This window comes from Coregonus clupeaformis, chromosome 21 (genome assembly GCF_020615455.1).
Source record: "Coregonus clupeaformis isolate EN_2021a chromosome 21, ASM2061545v1, whole genome shotgun sequence".
Classification (NCBI taxonomy): domain Eukaryota; kingdom Metazoa; phylum Chordata; class Actinopteri; order Salmoniformes; family Salmonidae; genus Coregonus; species Coregonus clupeaformis.
Genome location: NC_059212.1, coordinates 36713943 through 36733600, shown reverse-complemented (window position 1 = coordinate 36733600; position 19658 = coordinate 36713943). Strand labels below are relative to the sequence as shown.

The 19658-nt window shown below is 43.5% G+C and overlaps 1 protein-coding gene across 5 annotated transcripts in view; it reads right to left on the bottom strand.

Annotated features, from left to right (window-relative positions):
* Positions 1 to 264: 264 nt before the first annotated feature.
* The window catches only part of LOC121535336 (voltage-dependent R-type calcium channel subunit alpha-1E), a 63993-nt gene continuing 44599 nt past the window's right edge, over positions 265 to 19658 (bottom strand). For 4 of the 5 annotated variants that reach the window (XM_041842301.2, XM_041842303.2, XM_041842302.2 and 1 more), the window contains 20 exons: positions 19323 to 19460; positions 18800 to 19001; positions 18250 to 18414; positions 17896 to 18006; positions 17674 to 17754; positions 16910 to 17029; positions 16654 to 16719; positions 16463 to 16554; positions 16110 to 16284; positions 14101 to 14228; positions 13794 to 13890; positions 11846 to 11963; positions 11476 to 11583; positions 11280 to 11380; positions 9407 to 9516; positions 6215 to 6317; positions 4435 to 4545; positions 3706 to 3841; positions 2828 to 2997; positions 265 to 2594 (listed from right to left, as the gene is read on the bottom strand). In XM_041842301.2, the coding sequence (XP_041698235.1) occupies positions 2049 to 2594; positions 2828 to 2997; positions 3706 to 3841; positions 4435 to 4545; positions 6215 to 6317; positions 9407 to 9516; positions 11280 to 11380; positions 11476 to 11583; positions 11846 to 11963; positions 13794 to 13890; positions 14101 to 14228; positions 16110 to 16284; positions 16463 to 16554; positions 16654 to 16719; positions 16910 to 17029; positions 17674 to 17754; positions 17896 to 18006; positions 18250 to 18414; positions 18800 to 19001; positions 19323 to 19460 (2878 nt within the window). In that variant the 3' untranslated portion in view covers positions 265 to 2048. The remainder of the gene's footprint in view (positions 2595 to 2827; positions 2998 to 3705; positions 3842 to 4434; positions 4546 to 6214; positions 6318 to 9406; positions 9517 to 11279; positions 11381 to 11475; positions 11584 to 11845; positions 11964 to 13793; positions 13891 to 14100; positions 14229 to 16109; positions 16285 to 16462; positions 16555 to 16653; positions 16720 to 16909; positions 17030 to 17673; positions 17755 to 17895; positions 18007 to 18249; positions 18415 to 18799; positions 19002 to 19322; positions 19461 to 19658) is intronic. The other variant, XM_041842304.2, reaches the window with a different exon arrangement.

The following is a 19658-nucleotide window of genomic DNA, read 5'->3' as shown; positions in this document are numbered from 1 at the left end:
TGAATTATTTCAGGGGTTATGAATTATATACCATTTTGTTCTTCAACAAAGGTCACAATTGTTGGTTTCATCTCATAATTCATGTATTGTTATTCCCTGAAGTGGTCTACTGTAAAGTGTAAACAACATTCAGACAAATGTTTACCTTACCCAGTCTTCAGAGCCTTATAGAGAGTTGTATAAGGATTGGAGTTGACCATTGGTCTACATCAGATACCGAGAGGAGCAGCCACATAACTGCAATTGTGGACACTTTTCTTGGAATTTAGGAAACTTTATTCATACTGTATATACAACTATTTTACACATATAAACCAAACAGCTATTTGCATTCCAGGAACGTATGATACAATTCTCTATGTTTTTTGGTTAAGTGAGTTTCACAGAATCATTACCCTTTTTCAGGCAAATAAAACAAATACAAATACCTTAAATTAACATTCCAGAGATATCCTATTCCATCCTCCAAGCATGTTGTGAGGAGAAAGGGATATGTTCTCTCACAATCCTACAGAAAGCATGATATAAATGTACTGTACATTATTAGTAAACCATTCTAAATAACGGGTGAAATCAGGTGTGTTGAAAACATCTTCCTACGTGTGTCCTCTGTAATGGTTCAAACAGTATTCATGTAAACCAATCTAGGAAGAAGATATACAGTTGCAGGGGGTCTTTGACACGTACTGATTACGTGGTAGGCTAATGAAGAAGAGGAGAACCTGGATGGCTACATTGATGAAGAAGAAAATACTAAAGTTCATGATTGTTTCTGTGCCAGTTATTGATTCCGGAAGATGACAAGGAATTAATCAGTCAAATGTCAAAAAATATTGTAACAACTGAAGAAAAACAGATATAGTACAGTACATCAAGAAGATAAAGGTTGGTTCAAGACAGCCACAGGATCTGCTGGTTTTCCTATTGGCTTAATAAAGGTTTGTATTGAAGCCATGTTCTGGGTATAGTTCTAGTCATTTGGTTCTCTAGAGTCCTGTTCATAACAAAGCACTGTCTTTCAAATCACACTGGATATTTAGGCATTCCTTTTCTGAAAATTAATGTATCATTTTATTGAAAGCAATCACATTTCATGACATTGTTGGTTGCTGTCCATTGTCCTGCAAGTTGGTAAAAAAAGAAAAAGAAATCATACAGATTTCCAACAGAAGACAATGTGCCATGTACTTTTCTGCTTGTATTGATCATTGTTTTATTCCTTAAAAAAATTACAACAGGAGTTACATGGTTTACGTATGAATAGATTCTTATTAAAGAAGTGTGTTCCCTTCGTAGACAGTAAAGGGATAGGAAATCTAATGGTGGAGGGTGCAAAAGGTCAAAAACGAACTCAGCTCTACTAAAATTTGAAAACACACGCTTGATCAATTATTGTTTGGGTGTATTTTGTTACATAGACATGACTACATTACATTAATTTATAAAGTACATTGACAGTTACCCTTCTTTATGGCCATGTATCCTACTCAGACAATCAAGTGGTACTGGTGGCATATTTATATGAAAAAACCCCACATGTATTTACAAAAACCATGCCTTTCAAAGATATGGTTACTCCTTATTTTGCACATAGTTTCATATTCACACCCCACACACACTGTTAAGAGCAACACTGAATCAATGCCAGAGAAACACCTTCAGATATGACAATACCTATTGACACAAATTACAATTCTATTCATTTAATCTCTTTTCTGTACATCCAAGGCTATTTGAGGTTTATTATTACGATCTTTCTTTTGATAGTCAGAATATAAATGAACCACAGTCAAATATTTGTGGGTAGATATTTATTGTACATTTTCTGTGTGACTTTCAAAGGATTCCACTTGCAGGAAGTGAAAAACAATGTTCTTATTTTTGTTCTCCTCTCGCATTTGAGAAAACATACTACAATCACACAGGTATGCAGTAGTAATGCAAGAGAGTGACAAATGTCCCTTTTCCTTTATAATGTAGTACATCTTTTACTCTTTACTCCCTACGCTCCTTCTTCACCTCTCCTACGCCTCCACTTCTTCCTCCTCCTAGCAGCGGTCGTCCTCTTCTGTGTCGCTGAGTGGCTCACAGCCCGCAACAGAGACGGTCTGAGCCAGGCGTTTCCGGAAGTGTCCATTGGGGACCTGCCAGCCGCTCCTGGAGCCCCGTCGAGCGGAACTGAAGGTGGAGCTGGATGTGGAGCTGACCGTGTTAGCACGTCCCAGGCTGGTGGCCACTGCCGCCTCGAAAGTCAGCGTCTCCATGAACCCGGTGGGGTCCAGACTGTGCTCATCCTCCTGCAGGGCCAGGTAGGGCTCCGACGGGTAGCGACGCGGAGGGGAGCCCTGCTGGTGGCGACGGCCCCTCGCCCCGCTCTGTCCCTCTCCCCCTGCCCCCTCTCTGGAGGCCTCCCCCCGCCTTTGAGTCTCTGGGCTGCCCCTGTCGTCATCATCGTCCCCTGAGGGAAGGTGCGTGCGACACACCAGAGGGGAGTAGGAGATGTGGGGATGGGAGCGCGTTGGGGTCTGGGACAGGGGGCGGCGGCTAGGTGTACTAGATTCAGAGGTGGGGATGGGGCTGTCGGAGCTGTTGCCCTGGACACAGGAGTGGAAACACATTTAATACAGATGTCTGACTGCCTTTTTTAAAAGTGTGTATGTGGCCTACCAGTTCTTCAAATGTGGGTATGTGTTTGTGGTCTAGATGGTCTAAACAAGTGTTTGTGGCTTCAGCGGTGACTAATGGTGTATGGGTCTTTAATATGTTCCCTTGGTAAAGCATCCTGTGTGTGTGTGTGTGTGTGTGTGTGTGTGTGTGTGTGGCCTACCTGTTTGTCCATGTGATGTGTGCGCGCCCGGCTAGGGGAGCGTGAGGGCTGCAGGCTCCTCTCCTCGGAGGTACAGCGGGACGTGTCTGGGGAGAGGAGGTGGCGGCGCTCTTTAGACCTTCCGCGCTCCTTCTCCGTGTCCAACTGCCTCTTCCTTTCTGACCGCGACACTGGATGAGGAAGAGGAAGACCATGGCAAGGAGCACAGAGAGAGGAGGACAGAGAGGGACAGCAACAGATAAAGAGAGAGGGGGACAGAGAGGGACAGCAACAGATAAAGAGAGAGGGGGACAGAGAGGAACAGCAACAGATAAAGAGAGAGGGGGACAGAGAGGGACAGCAACAGATAAAGAGAGAGGGGGACAGAGAGGGACAGCAACAGATAAAGAGAGAGGGGGACAGAGAGGGACAGCAACAGATAAAGAGAGAGGGGGATAGAGAGGGACAGCAACAGATAAAGAGAGAGGGGGATAGAGAGGGACAGCAACAGATAAAGAGAGTGGGTATGATCAAAGGACAGGATTGAGGCTACATGCTTACGCCCATAAATCGAACAATTAGCCTACAGTAATCACTGTAGATCAGTAAATAGTAACGTTATCAGTACACTGTAGATCAGTAAACAGTAACGTTATCAGTACACTGTAGATCAGTAAAAGGTAACGTTATCAGTACACTGTAGATCAGTAAATAGTATGTTGACAAGTGGATCATCATTGATGCACTTAGGATAAAGACATAAAAAAGAAATGGAAAATGTAGGGAAGAATAACTCTTTAAGCATACAATAACCACACACTAATAACACCCCTCATCACTCATCATGCCAGTGGGACTGATAAGAAGAGAGGTCACGTGAGTGGAGAGTGGAGACTGACCGGCAGCCTTGTAGCTCTTGTGGCGTGGTCTGTACAGTCTATCAGGACTCTTCTTCTCCTCCTGCCACAGGCCATTCACCCTCTGGTCAGCCACAGTGGACGAGGACCGCTTCATAGAGCCACTGGCCATCTCGGTCTGCACATGCACATGCACGCACGCACACACACACACACACACACACACACACACACACACACAGCACACACGCACGCACACACACACACACGCACACGCACACGTGCACATGGACATACACACAGAGGAGGAGACAACCAAATACCCACAAATACCATAAAATATGTTTTATTACTTTAGAACAAATCCATTGATCTGGCGATCCATGTAGCGTTCCCTGTTTTTAATTCATATCCATGCTCACTATTCCAGGAAATTAACAGGTCAACTAGTACGCTTGGACCACCTAATTTTCCTCCTCATCTCATTGTGGATAGAAAGACAGAGAGAGAGGTCAGGCAAAACATACCAGTAACCCAGGATCAATCAAACACCATTCTGAACCACTAGCATTCCTTAGAAAAACATCCATGTTGATTATCCCGCTCCAGACACGCCAGCAGTAAACGGAAGACACATAAAACCCCTTTTTCTCTCTAAACGGCACAACCATTGTCTTCTGTCACACAGACATGCATGTCACACTCTGGAGCCCCCTTGCTGCCCGGGCCCTTCTGGCCCCTGGAGGAGTCAGTGTGGTCAGAGGGCAGTACCTGTGGCTCTACAGCCAGACGAGGCATGGAGGAGGCCCGTACACACAGCCCCCTGCCAAACGGGAGCGCCAGTGGGTCAGGAATCAACCCACTGCACTCCCCTGCACTCACCTATATGAGACCAGAGACAGAGAGAGAGTGAGGGGCGAGATAGAGTACAGTAGATCAGGCTGGTCAATTCAATACAGGGACTAACTGTATTTTGGGGTTCCAGCCAAGGAGGGCTTCAGACAATGTTACATGGTAAGAATTCACAAGGCCTTTCTGCAATTGGGTAGAGCAAACCTAGGCCATTCCATTATAACCAACCAATCAGAAGCCATTCCAGCCAAAGAGCCACAGATTAGCAACCAATGACAACAAGGAGACTGACCCCAGAAAGATTGGGCAAAGCAGGAGGAGAAAGTCAGCGAGCAAGAGGAGACGGAAGCACAAGCACATCGCTAAAACAATAAATGAGAAGAGAAAGAGAATTGAACAACTATTGGGTCTATTGTTAAACACACTCATGCAAGTTCAGATCTGGATGCACCAAACACACTGAGCCAGACAAGTTCACCTTTCCTTAAAGCTTGTCATGACTCATGTTACTCCCTAGTGAATAATACATAGAACATAGAAGAAGGCACACACTAACAGATATCCAGGGTCAAAGTCATGACATTCCTATAGGGCAAACAGAACACTGCAGACCAGTTCAACCAAACAGCCTAGAAACAGCACAATGAACAGTGAGAATGCCTGCATCTCCTTTAAACCTTCACTAATCAGACTACAATTTAGGCAAGGACAGAAACACATAGAAACATGAATGCCGTGCTCTGCTATCCACTACTAGTATCTTCATTCAACCATTACTATTAGATAAGTGTCATTGATTCATTGTTGTCTATGTGTGGGTTGATATTTTGCACTTTACCGCAAGAGGTTAGGTTTTCAACGCGCTGTATTTTATATTTTGCCCTTAGCAGACTTTTTCCTTTTGGCTCCTAGCAAAGGGCCTTATAGAGCTATCATTGTACGCTTACTAAATGTAATAAAGGCTTCTTTGTGTGTGTACTTTGTGTAGTTGGTGTTTGTGCTAGATTAGTGTGGTGTACAGTACTCCTCAGTGGTGTAAAGTACTTAAGTAAAAATACTTGAAAGTACTACTTAAGTAGTTTTTTAGGGTATCTGTACTTTACTTTACTATTTATATTTCTGACTATTTTTACTTTTACTTCACTACATTCCTAAAGAAAATTATGTACTTTTTACTCCATACATTTTCCCTGACACCCAAAAGTACTCGTTACATTTTGAATGCTTAGCAGGACAGAAAAATTGCCTAATTCAAACACTTATCGAGAGAACATCCCTGGTAATCCCTACTGCCTCTGATCTGGTGGACTCACTAAACACATGCTTCGTTTGTAAATGATGTCTGAGTGTTGGAGCATGCCCCTGGCTATCCGTAAATTTAAAAAACAAGACAATTATGACAACTGGTTTGCTTTATATAAGGAATTAGAAAATATTTATACTGTTACTTTTACCTTTTTGATACTTAAGTATATTTTAGCAATTACATTTACTTTTGATACTTAAGCATATTTAAAACCAAATACTTTTAGACTTTTACTCAAGTAGTATTTTACTAGGTGACTTTCACTTTTACTTGAGTCACTTTCTATTAAGGTATCTTTACTTTTACTCAAGTATGACTATTAGGTACTTTTTCCACCACTGGTACTCTTGTGATGTGTTTCTACAGTACATAGGACTTGGTCCTTGTCGTTACCCTGGAGTGTTGGCTTCTGGTGTCCGTGTCAGAGGTCATGGGCTGCACGTTGAACAGGTCCTGGGGGGAGAGAGGACTCAATGCCACCAGGCCTCCTCTGGTCCTACATAGGGAGGCAAGTCACACAGGAAATACTGTCAAACACAAATGTGACTCGTTTCAGGGAACTAGGCGTATGTCGCACGTCACTACTTCACAGGAGAGGCATTTGAACGTAAACATGTATTTTTTATAAAATCTGTTTTTTGGCAGAAAAGCCTTCTGGAACATGTGAACTTTCATGTGCCTTAATAACAAACTTGTATTCCATCCATAAATACTAATAAAATGGTTAAATTACGAGCCTAGTTGGTTTAGCCATGGGAAAAGACAGGAACCTTCCTGCTAGCCATGATTGTCTGAGATAATGGATGGGCTGGACATGCCGAGAGATTAGTTTGGATTGGTCTGCCATGTAGCATGCTTCTGTCTATAACCTGAGCTGTTCAGTATGTGTTGACACTCAGTCCTTTCTACCGCACCGTTTTTGAAAGATATAACGTTAGCCATCGAGAACTACAAAAGTTTTGCTATTTTTCTCAAAAACATTGATGCCCTGAATTTAGCAGGCGCTATCGACAGATCAGTTGGGGAAAAGTGATGGGCTACTTTCTGCACACGCCACGGTCAGTGTGAACCGGAGTGACTTGACACAATGCTGGCCAAACAAGATGTACAGTGAGGGAAAAAAGTATTTGATCCCCTGCTGATTTTGTAAGTTTGCCCACTGACAAAGAAATTATCAGTCTATAATTTTAATGGTAGGTTTATTTGAACAGTGAGAGACAGAATAACAACAAAAAAATCCAAAAAAACGCATGTCAAAAATGTTATAAATTGATTTCCATTTTAATGAGGGAAATAAGTATTTGACCCCCTCTCAATCAGAAAGATTTCTGGCTCCCAGGTGTCTTTTATACAGGTAACAATCTGAGATTAGGAGCACACTCTTAAAGGGAGTGCTCCTAATCTCAGCTTGTTACCTGTATAAAAGACACCTGTCCACAGAAGCAATCAATCAATCAGATTCCAAACTCTCCACCATGGCCAAGACCAAAGAGCTCTCCAAGGATGTCAGGGACAAGATTGTAGACCTACACAAGGTTGGAATGGGCTACAAGACCATCGCCAAGCAGCTTGGTGAGAAGGTGACAGCAGTTGGTGCGATTATTCGCAAATGGAAGAAACACAAAAGAACTGTCAATCTCCCTCGGCCTGGGGCTCCATGCAAGATCTCACCTCGTGGAGTTGCAATGATCATGAGAATGGTTAGGAATCAGCCCAGAACTACACGGGAGGATCTTGTCAATGATCTCAAGGCAGCTGGGACCATAGTCACCAAGAAAACAATTGGTTACACTCTACGCCGTGAAGGACTGAAATCCTGCAGCGCCCGCAAGGTCCCCCTGCTCAAGAAAGCACATATACAGGCCTGTCTGAAGTTTGCCAATTGTAGCTCAATTGGTAGAGCATGGCGCTTGTAACGCCAGGGTAGTGGGTTTGAACCCCGGGACCACCCATACGTAAAAAATGTATGCACGCATGACTGTAAGTCGCTTTGGATAAAAGCGTCTGCTAAATGGCATATTATATTATAACATCTGAATGATTTAGAGGAGAACTGGGTGAAAGTGTTGTGGTCAGATGAGACCAAAATCGAGCTCTTTGGCATCAACTCAACTCGTCGTGTTTGGAGGAGGAGGAATGCTGCCTATGACCCCAAGAACACCATCCCCACCGTCAAACATGGAGGTGGAAACATTATGCTTTGGGGGTGTTTTTCTGCTAAGGGGACAGGACAACTTCCCCGCATCAAAAGGACGATTGACCGTCAAATCTTGGGTGAGAACCTCCTTCCCTCAGCCAGGGCATTGAAAATGGGTCGTTGATGGGTATTCCAGCATGACAATGACCCAAAACACACGGCCAAGGCAACAAAGGAGTGGCTCAAGAAGAAGCACATTAAGGTCCTGGAGTGGCCTAGCCAGTCTCCAGACCTTAATCCCATAGAAAATCTGTGGAGGGAGCTGAAGGTTCGAGTTGCCAAACGTCAGGCTCGAAACCTTAATGACTTGGAGAAGATCTGCAAAGAGGAGTGGGACAAAATCCCTCCTGAGATGTGTGCAAACCCGGTGGTCAACTACAAGAAACGTCTGACCTCTGTGATTGCCAACAAGGGTTTTGCCACCAAGTACTAAGTCATGTTTTGCAGAGGGGTCAAATACTTATTTCCCTCATTAAAATGCAAATCAATTTATCAGAAATCCATTTGCATTGCTAGTTATAGCCTAATGTTAGCTAGCTAACATTGAACCTAGTTTGTTAGCTACCTGCAGATTCATACTACAGCTATGACAATGTTTGTATTGGTAGTAGTATGAGTTGGGATTATGCCGGTTCATTGTTTTGCTAGCTAGCTACCTAGCTAGCTACATGTCTAAACAAAAGACCCCACTTCGGCCGGATTATTACATGACCCATCAAATTAGCCAGCCGTGTCTGGGGGTGATTACAGCCATCTATTGTATTTCATGAACATGTGTACATGTCTAGACAATAGTGACCCATCCACTTAGCTAGATGTGACTGGGGGGTGGTTAAAGCATTTCCTTCACATGACCCATCAACTTAGACAAGCGTGTCGGGTAAGCGTAATCTAATAATGATAAAATATTTATAAAATATTTTTATCTGGACACTTTCTGTTTTTGATATTGCTAGTAACCACTTCACTGTACCGTTTACACTTTCTGTATCCTGTGCATGTGACAAATAAACTTATATTTTATTTGATATAGCATGTGTTTACCACATGGCCTCACATGTGAATCCTTAAAAAGATGGGTGGTTCTAAGGCTTAAGAGGGTGTGAACGATGCTGAATGGGTGTAGACAAAGAAGAGCTCTTCAGTAGGTGTACCAAAACATTCAAGGGCCATTTCTCAAAACAGAATTACTTTCCCATTGTTTCTCAACTGCAGTGTATGATATACCATTTTCTAGCTCTGAGTCTCTACTTTTATTCAATGTAAAAAAAATTGAGGCGGTCGCTCACAAATACTTACTAAAGGCACAAGGCACACACACATACACGAATGCAAGCAAGCCTGCACGCACGCACGGATGCACACACACTGAGTGAGGACTGACTCACAGGGCGGAGCCGGCACTGTGGGGCATGCAGGGCAGGGGCTGGGCATTGGACAGAATGTCTTCAGAGAGGGTCGAGGTATCCAGCCGCTGGAACGGCATCAGACTGGCCTTCTGTAGAGGAGACCACACCAAGCAATAGATCACTACAGGCACTGGGTTGTGTCAACAGATGCCAGATGCCATGATAATGTTATACAGAAGAGGACTGAGGTATATACACTGAGTGTACAAAACATTAAGAACACCTTCCTAATATTGAGTTGTACTCCCTTTTGCCCTCAGAACAGCCTCAATTCGTCGGGGCATGAAATCTAGAGGGTGTCGAAAGCGTTCCACATGGATGCTGGCCCATGTTGACTCCAATGCTTCCCACAGTTGTGTCAAGCTGGCTGGATGTCCTTTGGGTGGTGGACCATTCTTGATACACATGGGAAACTGTTGAGCGTGAAAAACCCAGCAGTGTTGCAGTTGACACAAACTGGTGCGCCTGGCACCTACTACCATACCCTGTTTAAAGGCACATAAATCCTTTGACTTGCCCATTCACCCTCTGAATGGCACACATACACAATCCATGTCTCAATTGTCTCAAGGCTTTAAAATCCTTCTTTAACCTGTCTCCTCCCCTTCATCTACACTGATTGAAGTGGATTTAACAAGTGACATCAATAAGTGATCATAGCTTTCACCTGGATTTACCTGGTCAGTCTATGTCATGGAAAGAGCAGGTGTTCATAATGTTTATAGGGCTGTCAAATGATTAAAAATTTTAATCAAATTAATCAGAATTTTCAGTGGATTAATCATGATTAATCACTATTTGCAATTACACCTGAATCCTAACCATTTTTTTTTCTGAAATGCATACGATGTCCCGCTCACGTGCAACAGACAGGAACTGTTCTTTACAAGCCTCCGCAAAATGACGCTCCTCAGTTTTTAATATAGTCAGAGCAAAAGACTTCAGTTCCCACGTGTCACTGATTAAATGTGCAGTTACTCCGAGGTAATTGTTGTTACTCACTGATGTCCAATGGTCTCCTGTCAGGGCGATATGATTTACTTGAGCCAAGACCTCTTTCCTTTTTTCTTTTTCGTTTTCATAGAGCTCGTGGATTTTCTTCATAACTGTGGCTCTTGACGGTGGCTTATAGAATGAGTCTTGAGACGCCACTTGCAAAACATCAAGGAAACCTGAGTCTTCTACAATGCTAATGGGTCTACAATCCTTTGCAATCCATTTTGCTATTGTGTTGGTCAAATTATCTGAGGTTGATTTTGTTAATTGCCTGCAAACATTCAGCGTGGTCTGGCGCAAACCACTTGCTGAATCTGACGGCCCAGCAAACGCATGTTTGGCGTTGACATGGTACTTCAAGCTTGAACAGCTCCGGTGAAATTGAAACTCCTTCTTACAAATCTTGCAAATAACCTTGTACTTGTTAACTGTACCATCATCATTCTTTTTATATTTGAATCCGTCAATAGGCCCACTTTGCTCACCTTGCTCCATCTCGCCTCTAGCTCCCAACCACTTTCCTGACCTGAATAATTTGTCACACTGCGCATGCGTGAAATGCGTTAAAAAAATTGACGTAATTAACAGCAAACAACTAATTAACGTCGTTAACGCGCTATTTTTGACAGCCCTAAATGTTTAGTACACTCATTTACATTACATTTTACATTTACGTCATTTAGCAGATGCTCTTATCCAGATCGACTTACAGTAGTGAGTGCATACATTTTCATACCAGTCCCCCGTGGGAATCGAACCCACAACCCTGGCGTTACAACCGCCATGCTCTACCAACTGAGCTACAGGGGTAAACTCACTCAGTGTATATAATGTTCATATAGTGCGTATAGCTGACCTGTGCTTCCAGCTGTGCTCTCAGCTTCTTGGCTTTGTTCTGTTTGAAGTAGTCCATGATCATCATGGAGGCATATATCTTACCTACTGTCATGTCGGAATCTATAAAACACAGATTAGATTAGATTGCTAGTCATTGACTGACTGACTGCCCCCCAGGTCTACCTCTCCATGTCTCTCTCCAGTGTGGGTCTGACCTTTGTTGATGGGTACTAGTACATCCAGGGTCTTCTGGGGGAGGTATGGCCATATCACACTGATCTCCTTCTGTAGCTCAGTGTCCAGAGCTACTCGGTCCTCCCCACCTGGACCACATTACAATAGATCTTTATTCATCCATTATACACAGACAGGGGAAATGGTTAACGTTGCTGTATTTCCTGATTCAACTACTCAACCAATGATCAAGCCATTTATATGTTGAATAAGGTATATTACCAGTACTGGGCTGGACCAAAAGCCAGCATGCCCTAGGCTGTGTGGATCTCCAGGCTCAAGATGGAAGACCAAGTCTAAACTGGAAAAACGCATGCAGATGCAGTGATGCGTGGTGGTTTTAAACTCAACTCATTCCCTGACCTCGTGCGATCTTGATCTCCAGAGCGGTGCGGATGAGAGACATCAAGGTGGAGGTGAAGTGGACTGACATGTCCTCATCCACTGGCATGTTCATCAACACCAGCCTCTGTGGAGAGAGAGAGGGAAGGAGGGATGGGTGGAGAGAGAGTGAGGGAGGGAGGGAGGGAGGGAGGAAGAGAGAGAGAGTGAGGGAGGGCAGGAGAAAGGGAGGGAGGGAGGGAGGGAGGGAGGGAGGGAGGGAGAATTCCACATGCTTTACAGTAAAACAACTGTAAAAAAATTTCTCTATCCTACAGTGAGGGAAAAAGAATTTGATACCCAGCTGATTTTGTACATTTGCCCACTGGCAAAGACATGATCAGTCTATAATTTTAATGGTAGGTTTATTTGAACAGTGAGAGACAGAATAACAACAAAAAAATCCAGAAAAACGCATGTCAAAAATGTTATAAATTGATTTGCATTTTAATGAGGGAAATAAGTATTTGACCCCTCTGCAAAACATGACTTAGTACTTGCTGGCAAAACACTTGTTGGCAATCACAGAGGTCAGACGTTTTTTGTAGTTGGCCACCAGGTTTGCACACATCTCAGGATGGATTTTGTCCCACTCCTCTTTGCAGATCTTCTCCAAGTCATTAAGGTTTCGAGGCTGACGTTTGGCAACTCGAACCTTCAGCTCCCTCCACAGATTTTCTATGGGATTAAGGTCTGGAGACTGGCTAGGCCACTCCAGGACCTTAATGTGCTTCTTCTTGAGCCACTCCTTTGATGCCTTGGTCGTGTGTTTTGGGTCATTGTCATGCTGGAATACCCATCAACGACCCATTTTCAATGCCCTAGCTGAGGGAAGGAGGTTCTCACCCAATATTTGACGGTACATGGCGCCATCCATCGTCCCTTTGATGCTGTGAAGTTGTCCTGTCCCCTTAGCAGAAAAACACCCCCAAAGCATAATGTTTCCACCTCCATGTTTGACGGTGGGGATGGTGTTCTTGGGGTCATAGGCAGCATTCCTCCTCCTCCAAACACGGCGAGTTGAGTTGATGCCAATGAGCTCGATTTTGGTCTCATCTGACCACAACACTTTCACCCAGTTCTCCTCTGAATCATTCAGATGTTCATTGGCAAACTTCAGACGGGCATGTATATGTGCTTTCTTGAGCAGGGGGACCTTGCGGGCGCTGCAGGATTTCAGTCCTTCACGGCGTAGTGTGTTACCAATTGTTTTCTTGGTGACTATGGTCCCAGCTGCCTTGAGATCATTGACAAGATCCTCCCGTGTAGTTCTGGGCTGATTCCTCACCGTTCTCATGATCATTGCAACTCCACGAGGTGAGATCTTGCATGGAGCCCCAGGCCGAGGGAGATTGACAGTTCTTTTGTGTTTCTTCCATTTGCGAATAATCGCACCAACTGTTGTCACCTTCTCACCAAGCTGTTTGGCGATGGTCTTGTAGCCCATTCCAGCCTTGTGTAGGTCTACAATCTTGTCCCTGACATCTTTGGAGAGCTCTTTGGTCTTGGTCATGGTGGAGAGTTTGGAATCTGATTGATTGCTTCTGTGGACAGGTGTCTTTTATACAGGTAACAAACTGAGATTAGGAGCACTCCCTTTAAGAGTGTGCTCCTAATCTCAGCTCGTTACCTGTGTAAAAGACACCTGGGAGCCAGAAATCTTTCTGATTGAGAGGGGGTCAAATACTTATTTCCTTCATTAAAATGCAAATCAATTTATAACATTTTTGACATGCGTTTTTCTGGATTTTTTAGTGGTTATTCTGTCTCTCACTGTTCAAATAAACCTACCATTAAAATTATAGACTGATCATTTCTTTGTCAGTGGGCAAACGTACAAAATCAGCAGGGGATCAAATACTTTTTTCCCTCACTGTAAATTAAAAATAAGAAAATAAAAGAAGTGTTTCTCTCATACCTTGTAGGCCATACCTCTGGGGCATTTCTTCCCCAGACCCAGGGGTGGAGACATGTGGGTCAACATCTCATACATGGCGGTGTAGTGTATACGCCCACTACAGAAGAAACAGGAAAAATGAGGAAGGAGAAAGAGAGAGTTGAGGAGAAAAGGAAAGGGTTAAGTCATTCATTTCGAGTTTGAAACGGAAGAGGTTGGCAAATCTTGCACAGGAATTAAGGCAGTTCAGGCCTTTTCACTTATAGAGAGTCAATACACTGCCCTCTGCTGGGAAGAGTTGAGACATGGTGGGGTTCTTCTCTCTCACCATGCTGCGCGGTCGTACTCTCCCCAGACACGGACAAACTCATCCAGGTGATGAGGACCCAGGATGGAAGAGTCTCTGGTCAGATACTCAAAGTTATCCATGATCACAGCCACAAAAAGATTCAGCATCTACAGAGTCACACAAGAGGAGAGGACGTGTGAGAGACAGCATGTGTGTGTACAAATATACAGTACCAGTCAAAAGTTTGGACACACCTACTCATTCAAGGGTTTTTCTTTATTTGTACTATTTTTACATTGTAGAATAATAATGAAGACATCAAAACTATGAAATAACACATATGGAATCATGTAGTAACCAAGAAAGTGTTAAACAAATTTAGATAGATTTGAGATTCTTCAAATAGCCACCCTTTGCCTTGATGACAGCTTTGCACACTCTTGGCATTCTCTCAACCAGCTTCAACTGGAATGCTTTTCCAACAGTCTTGAAGGAGTTCCCACATATGCTGAGCACTCGTTGGCTGCTTTTCCTTCACTCTGCCGTCCGACTCATCCCAAACCATCTCAATGGGTTGACGTCGGGGGATTGTGGAGGCCAGGTCATCTGATGCAGCACTCCATCACTCTGCTTCTTGGTAAAATAGCCCTTACACAGCCTGGAGGTGTGTTGGGTCATTGTCCTGTTGAAAAACAAATGATAGTCCCACTAAGCCCAAACCAGATGGGATGGCATATCGCTGCAGAATGCTATGGTAGCCATGCTGGTTAAGTGTGCCTTGAATTCTAAATAAATCACAGACAGTGTCACCAGCAAAGCACCCCCACACCATAACAGCTCCTCCTCCATGCTTTACGGTGGGAAATACACATGCAGAGATCATCCATTCACCCACACCGCGTCTCACAAAGACACAGCGTTTGGAACCAAAAATCTCAAATTTGGACTCCAGACCAAAGGACAGATTTCCACCGGTCTAATGTCCATTGCTCGTGTTTCTTGGCCCAAGCAGGTCTCTTCTTCTTATTGGTGTCCTTTAGTAGTGGTTTCTTTGCAGCACTTTGACCATGAAAGCCTGATTCACACAGTCCCCTCTGAACAGTTGATGTTGAGATGTGTCTGTTACTTGAACTCTGTGAAGCATTTATTTGGGCTGCAATTTCTGAGGCTGGTAACTCTAATGAATGTATCCTCTGCAGCAGAGGTAACTCTGGGTCTTCCATTCCTGTGGCGGTCCTCATGAGAGCCAGTTTCATCATAGCGCTTGATGGTTTTTGCGACTGCACATGAAGAAACTTCGAAGGTTCTTGACATTTTCCGGATTGACTGACCTTCATGTCTTAAAGTAATGATGGACTGTCGTTTCTCTTTGCTTATTTGAGCTGTTCTTGCCATAATATGGACTTGGTCTTTTACCAAATAGGGCTATATTCTGTATACCCCCCTACCTTGTCACAACACAACTGATTGGCTCAAACGCATTAAGAAGGAAAGAAATTCCACAAATTAACTTTTAAGAAGGCACACCTGTTAATTGAAATGCATTCCAGGTAACTACCTCATGAAGCTGGTTGAGAGAATGCCAAGAGTCTGCAAAGCTTTCATCAAGGCAAAGGGTTGCTATTTGAAGAATCTCAAATATAAAATATATTTTGATTTGTTTAACACTTTTTTGGTTACTACATGATTCCATATGTGTTATTTCATAGTTTTGATGTCTTCACTATTATTCTACAATGTAAAAAATATAAGAAATAAAGAAAAACCCTTGAATGAGTAGGTGTGTCCAAACTTTTGACTGGTAGTGTATGTGCTATACTGATGTCCATGCATAAAATAGAAAAAATGATTTTGCGTATGAGAATGGGAAAGATGGACATAGAGAGAGAAAGTGCCGACAAAGAATGGAGATATGGAGAGAAAGTGTATCTGTGTAGCACTATAAAAAATTGCTCTTGTGTATCAGAAAAATGGACAGTGAGGGAGAGAAAGAGTGCTGAGAAAGAGTGGAGGAAAGGAGAAAACGTTTATTCCTGTAGCATCCTCACCAGGAAGGAGCTGAAGAAGATGAAGGAGACAAAGTAGCAGTAGGCGAAGTCAGTACCACAGCCTCCCTCGTGGTCAGGGGACATGGTCATGGGTGCCATGGAGGAGTCTGGCTCACACTCCTGCCCCCCCAAACACGATAGCATGATCTCCTGCCAAGACTCCCCCGTCGCACTCCTGTCAATCAATTAGTCAATTAATGAGTCAATTAATCAATCAAGCAATTGATCAATTGATCAAACAATTAGTCTATTAAACATTAACCAATATATGTATTCATCAGTCAGCATAATAATCTACTTACAGTTTTGAATATGTCTCAGTTCAGCTTGTGATTCCTTCTCAATGCACCCACCTGAAGAGAAGCATCAGTGCACCGGAGAAGGTCTTGAAGTTGTTGTGCTGGTTGATGTGGTTTTCATCGTTCAGTTTGATGTTTCCAAACACCTTGTGTGGATCAAGTGAGAAAAACATGAAGCCGCTATACAACATCCTTTTTGCGGCTGAAGTTACCATTGTAAAGCATATAAGCTTTGGAGGTCTTACCTGCATCCCAATGATGGCATAGATGAAGAACAGCATGGCGATGAGCAGACAAACATAAGGAAGAGCCTAGAGCGAAGAAGAGATACAAATAGAGAAATCATTATTTGGTTTTCCCAAGAACACACACTAGCAGCCTAGTCCCATCTGTGTGTGCTATGGCCAGCTGGGGCCAGGGACATACAAAATAAAGACAGAATACTAGTTCTATTATAAGTGGACATGACAGGTGGTAAAAGCAGGGGAGAACATGGCTGACCTTGAAGGATTGTACAAAGGTCCAGAGTAGGATTCGTATGGTGTAGCCCTGCCTCAACAGTTTGATCAGTCTGGCAGCCCGGAACAGCTTCAGGAAACTCATATTGAATGTGTTTATTGACTGAGATAGACAGACCACAGGAAATATAGAGAGGTCAGAATCAGAATCATTTTATTCACCAAGTACATTAACACATACCCAGAATTTGACTTAGTGAATAGGTGCTGCCAACAACAGCCCGCAGGAGGTTGGCAGCACCTTATTTGGGGAGGACAGGCTCGTGGTAATGGCTGGAGCGGAATTGGTGGAATGGTATCAGATACATCAAACACATGGTTTCCACGTGTTTGATGCCATTTCATTTGCGCCGTTCCAACCATTATTATGAGCCGTCCTCCCCTCAGCAGCCTCCACTGCAATAGACAAATGTATAGATAGAATACAGACAGGGGAATTTACACAAAGTCAACATACAGAATGTTAAATATAAATACAGTAAATATAAAACTGGTGTAAGACGGCAAGGTGGAGATGGCAAGGAGTATACGGAACAGAGAAGTGTCCGGGGACAGAGAAGACAGAACATACCCATAGGCAGATAGGGATATACAGAGATCCATTTTATTGAAAGGCGATTAAATGAACAAGTATGTTTACAACTTTAATAGCCTATTTTTACTGCGGGAAAAAGCTTTACAGCATTAGCAGCTCATGAATCACAGTGGTTATGAAGTAAAGGTTAAAGAGCTAGAGTGAAACATTACCTGTAAATCCACAATGATCTCAGTGATGCTGCCGAGCACAGTGATGAAGTCAAAAATGTTCCAAGTGTCTCGAAAATAGTTCTGTCAGGGGGCAAATGAGCACCATTATACAAAAGCAAGCCTCCTTTCTTGAATGGAAACGATTCTACCATAACATGCTACCATGTCTACCATAACATTAATTTTCCCAGTTGGACAGTTCAGTCCTGTTGTCTTGCTCACCACAAAACCAAAGGCCATGATCTTGAGGATACACTCCAGGGAGAAGAGAACAGTGAAGGCTGTGTTCAGGTGCTTCAGTACCGTGTCGTACGCTGCTGGAGCGGAGTAGTACTGCGGACAAACAGTACACAGTCAGGGTGAGACCGGGATGTATCGAACAGTGATGGCAAAGAAGAGGGTTACATATTTAATACAAAGAGACAGATGTGTCATATTCAACTGTTATCAGACAAAGAGGGTTACACTAGGCTTGCTCCTATGGATTTGAGACTTTGAGAGTGAAACTACATTCTAACAAAGGCCTGCACATATGTAATGTTTATAAGCTGTGTTGCAAAGATATAGGTTCCATACCTTCATCATGAGCACCACAGTGTTGAGGGCGATCATGACCATCACTGTGTACTCAAACGATGGTGACGCCACAAAGTGCCACAGCCGGTACTGGAAGGTCTGTCTGTTCTGGGGCATGTAGCGCGTCAGGGGCTTGGCACTGATGGTAAAGTCAATGCATGCCCTCTGACGGAGAGAGAATAAAAAGAAGAAGAAGAAATCAGGAATGAAACGGTGAGATTATTGTGATCAATCAAATGTGTATATCTGATCAAGATAGCAAGATGGTTATTGTAGGTGAATCAATTTAATTAAATCCTGTGTTTATATTTGTGTTGTAAGAATGTGTGTACAAGTTGAGTATTTGTATTTATTATGTATCTCCATTAGCTGTTGCCAAGGCAGTAGCTACTCTTCCTGGGGTCCAGCAGTAAGGTGCCACCAACCTCCTGTGGTCTATTGCTGGCAGCACCTATTCACTAAGTCAAATTCTGGGGTGCTGGGGACCAGCAGTATGTTTAAGCTATAATAGAATGGGAGTGCATTTGTGTGCTGCTTTTCTGTAATGTACCTCATTCTTCTCCAAGCTACACTCCTCCATCATCTTATCACCCTGTTCCTGGAAGGTGATGATGATGAGAGCGACGAAGATGTTGACAAAGAAGAAAGGGAAGACCACGAAGTAGACGACGTAGAAGATGGACATCTCCATCCTGTTGCCACGACTTGGACCCATGTCCTCCTCTGTCACGTCCACAGAGTGCTGCAGAACCCTGTAGGTAAGGAGGGAGATAAAAAAAAAGTAGAGGGAGGGAGAGAGAGAGAAAGAGAAAGAGAAAGAGAAAGAGAAAGAGAAAGAGAAAGAGAAAGAGAAAGAGAAAGAGAAAGAGAAAGAGAAAGAAAGAGAAAGAGAGAGAAAGAGAGAGAGAGAGAGCCAGAGAGAGAGAGAGAGAGAGAGAGAGAGAGAGAGAGAGAGAGAGAGGGAGAGAGAGAGAGAGGAATAGTAACAGGCAAATGTTAAGTCTCTCTGAATCCCATATCAAATTGCATTCATGTGGTGTTAGAGCATAGTGCAGGGAACATCAGGGACTTACTGCGGCCAGCCCTCTCCAGTTGAAACAGTGAAGAGAGTGAGCAGAGCCCAGCACACATTGTCATAGTGGAACTCATGCCTCTTCCACTCCCTCTTCTTCACTTCCTTCTTGTCTCTAGCGTAGTCAATGTAGTAACCTCTGTGAAGGGTTAAGGGACAGAGACAGAAGAGGTTAGGATTCCTTTGATCACTCACCAATTGGAAATGGGTGTTGTGTGGACTAAATAACTAAACGAGTAAGATCCATGTGTTGTCTTTGTTTGTTCCAGTGTGTGTACTGTAAGTGGGGGGCAGCAGGCACAATGTGTACTGCAGTTGAGGCTACTGAGGGGAGAAC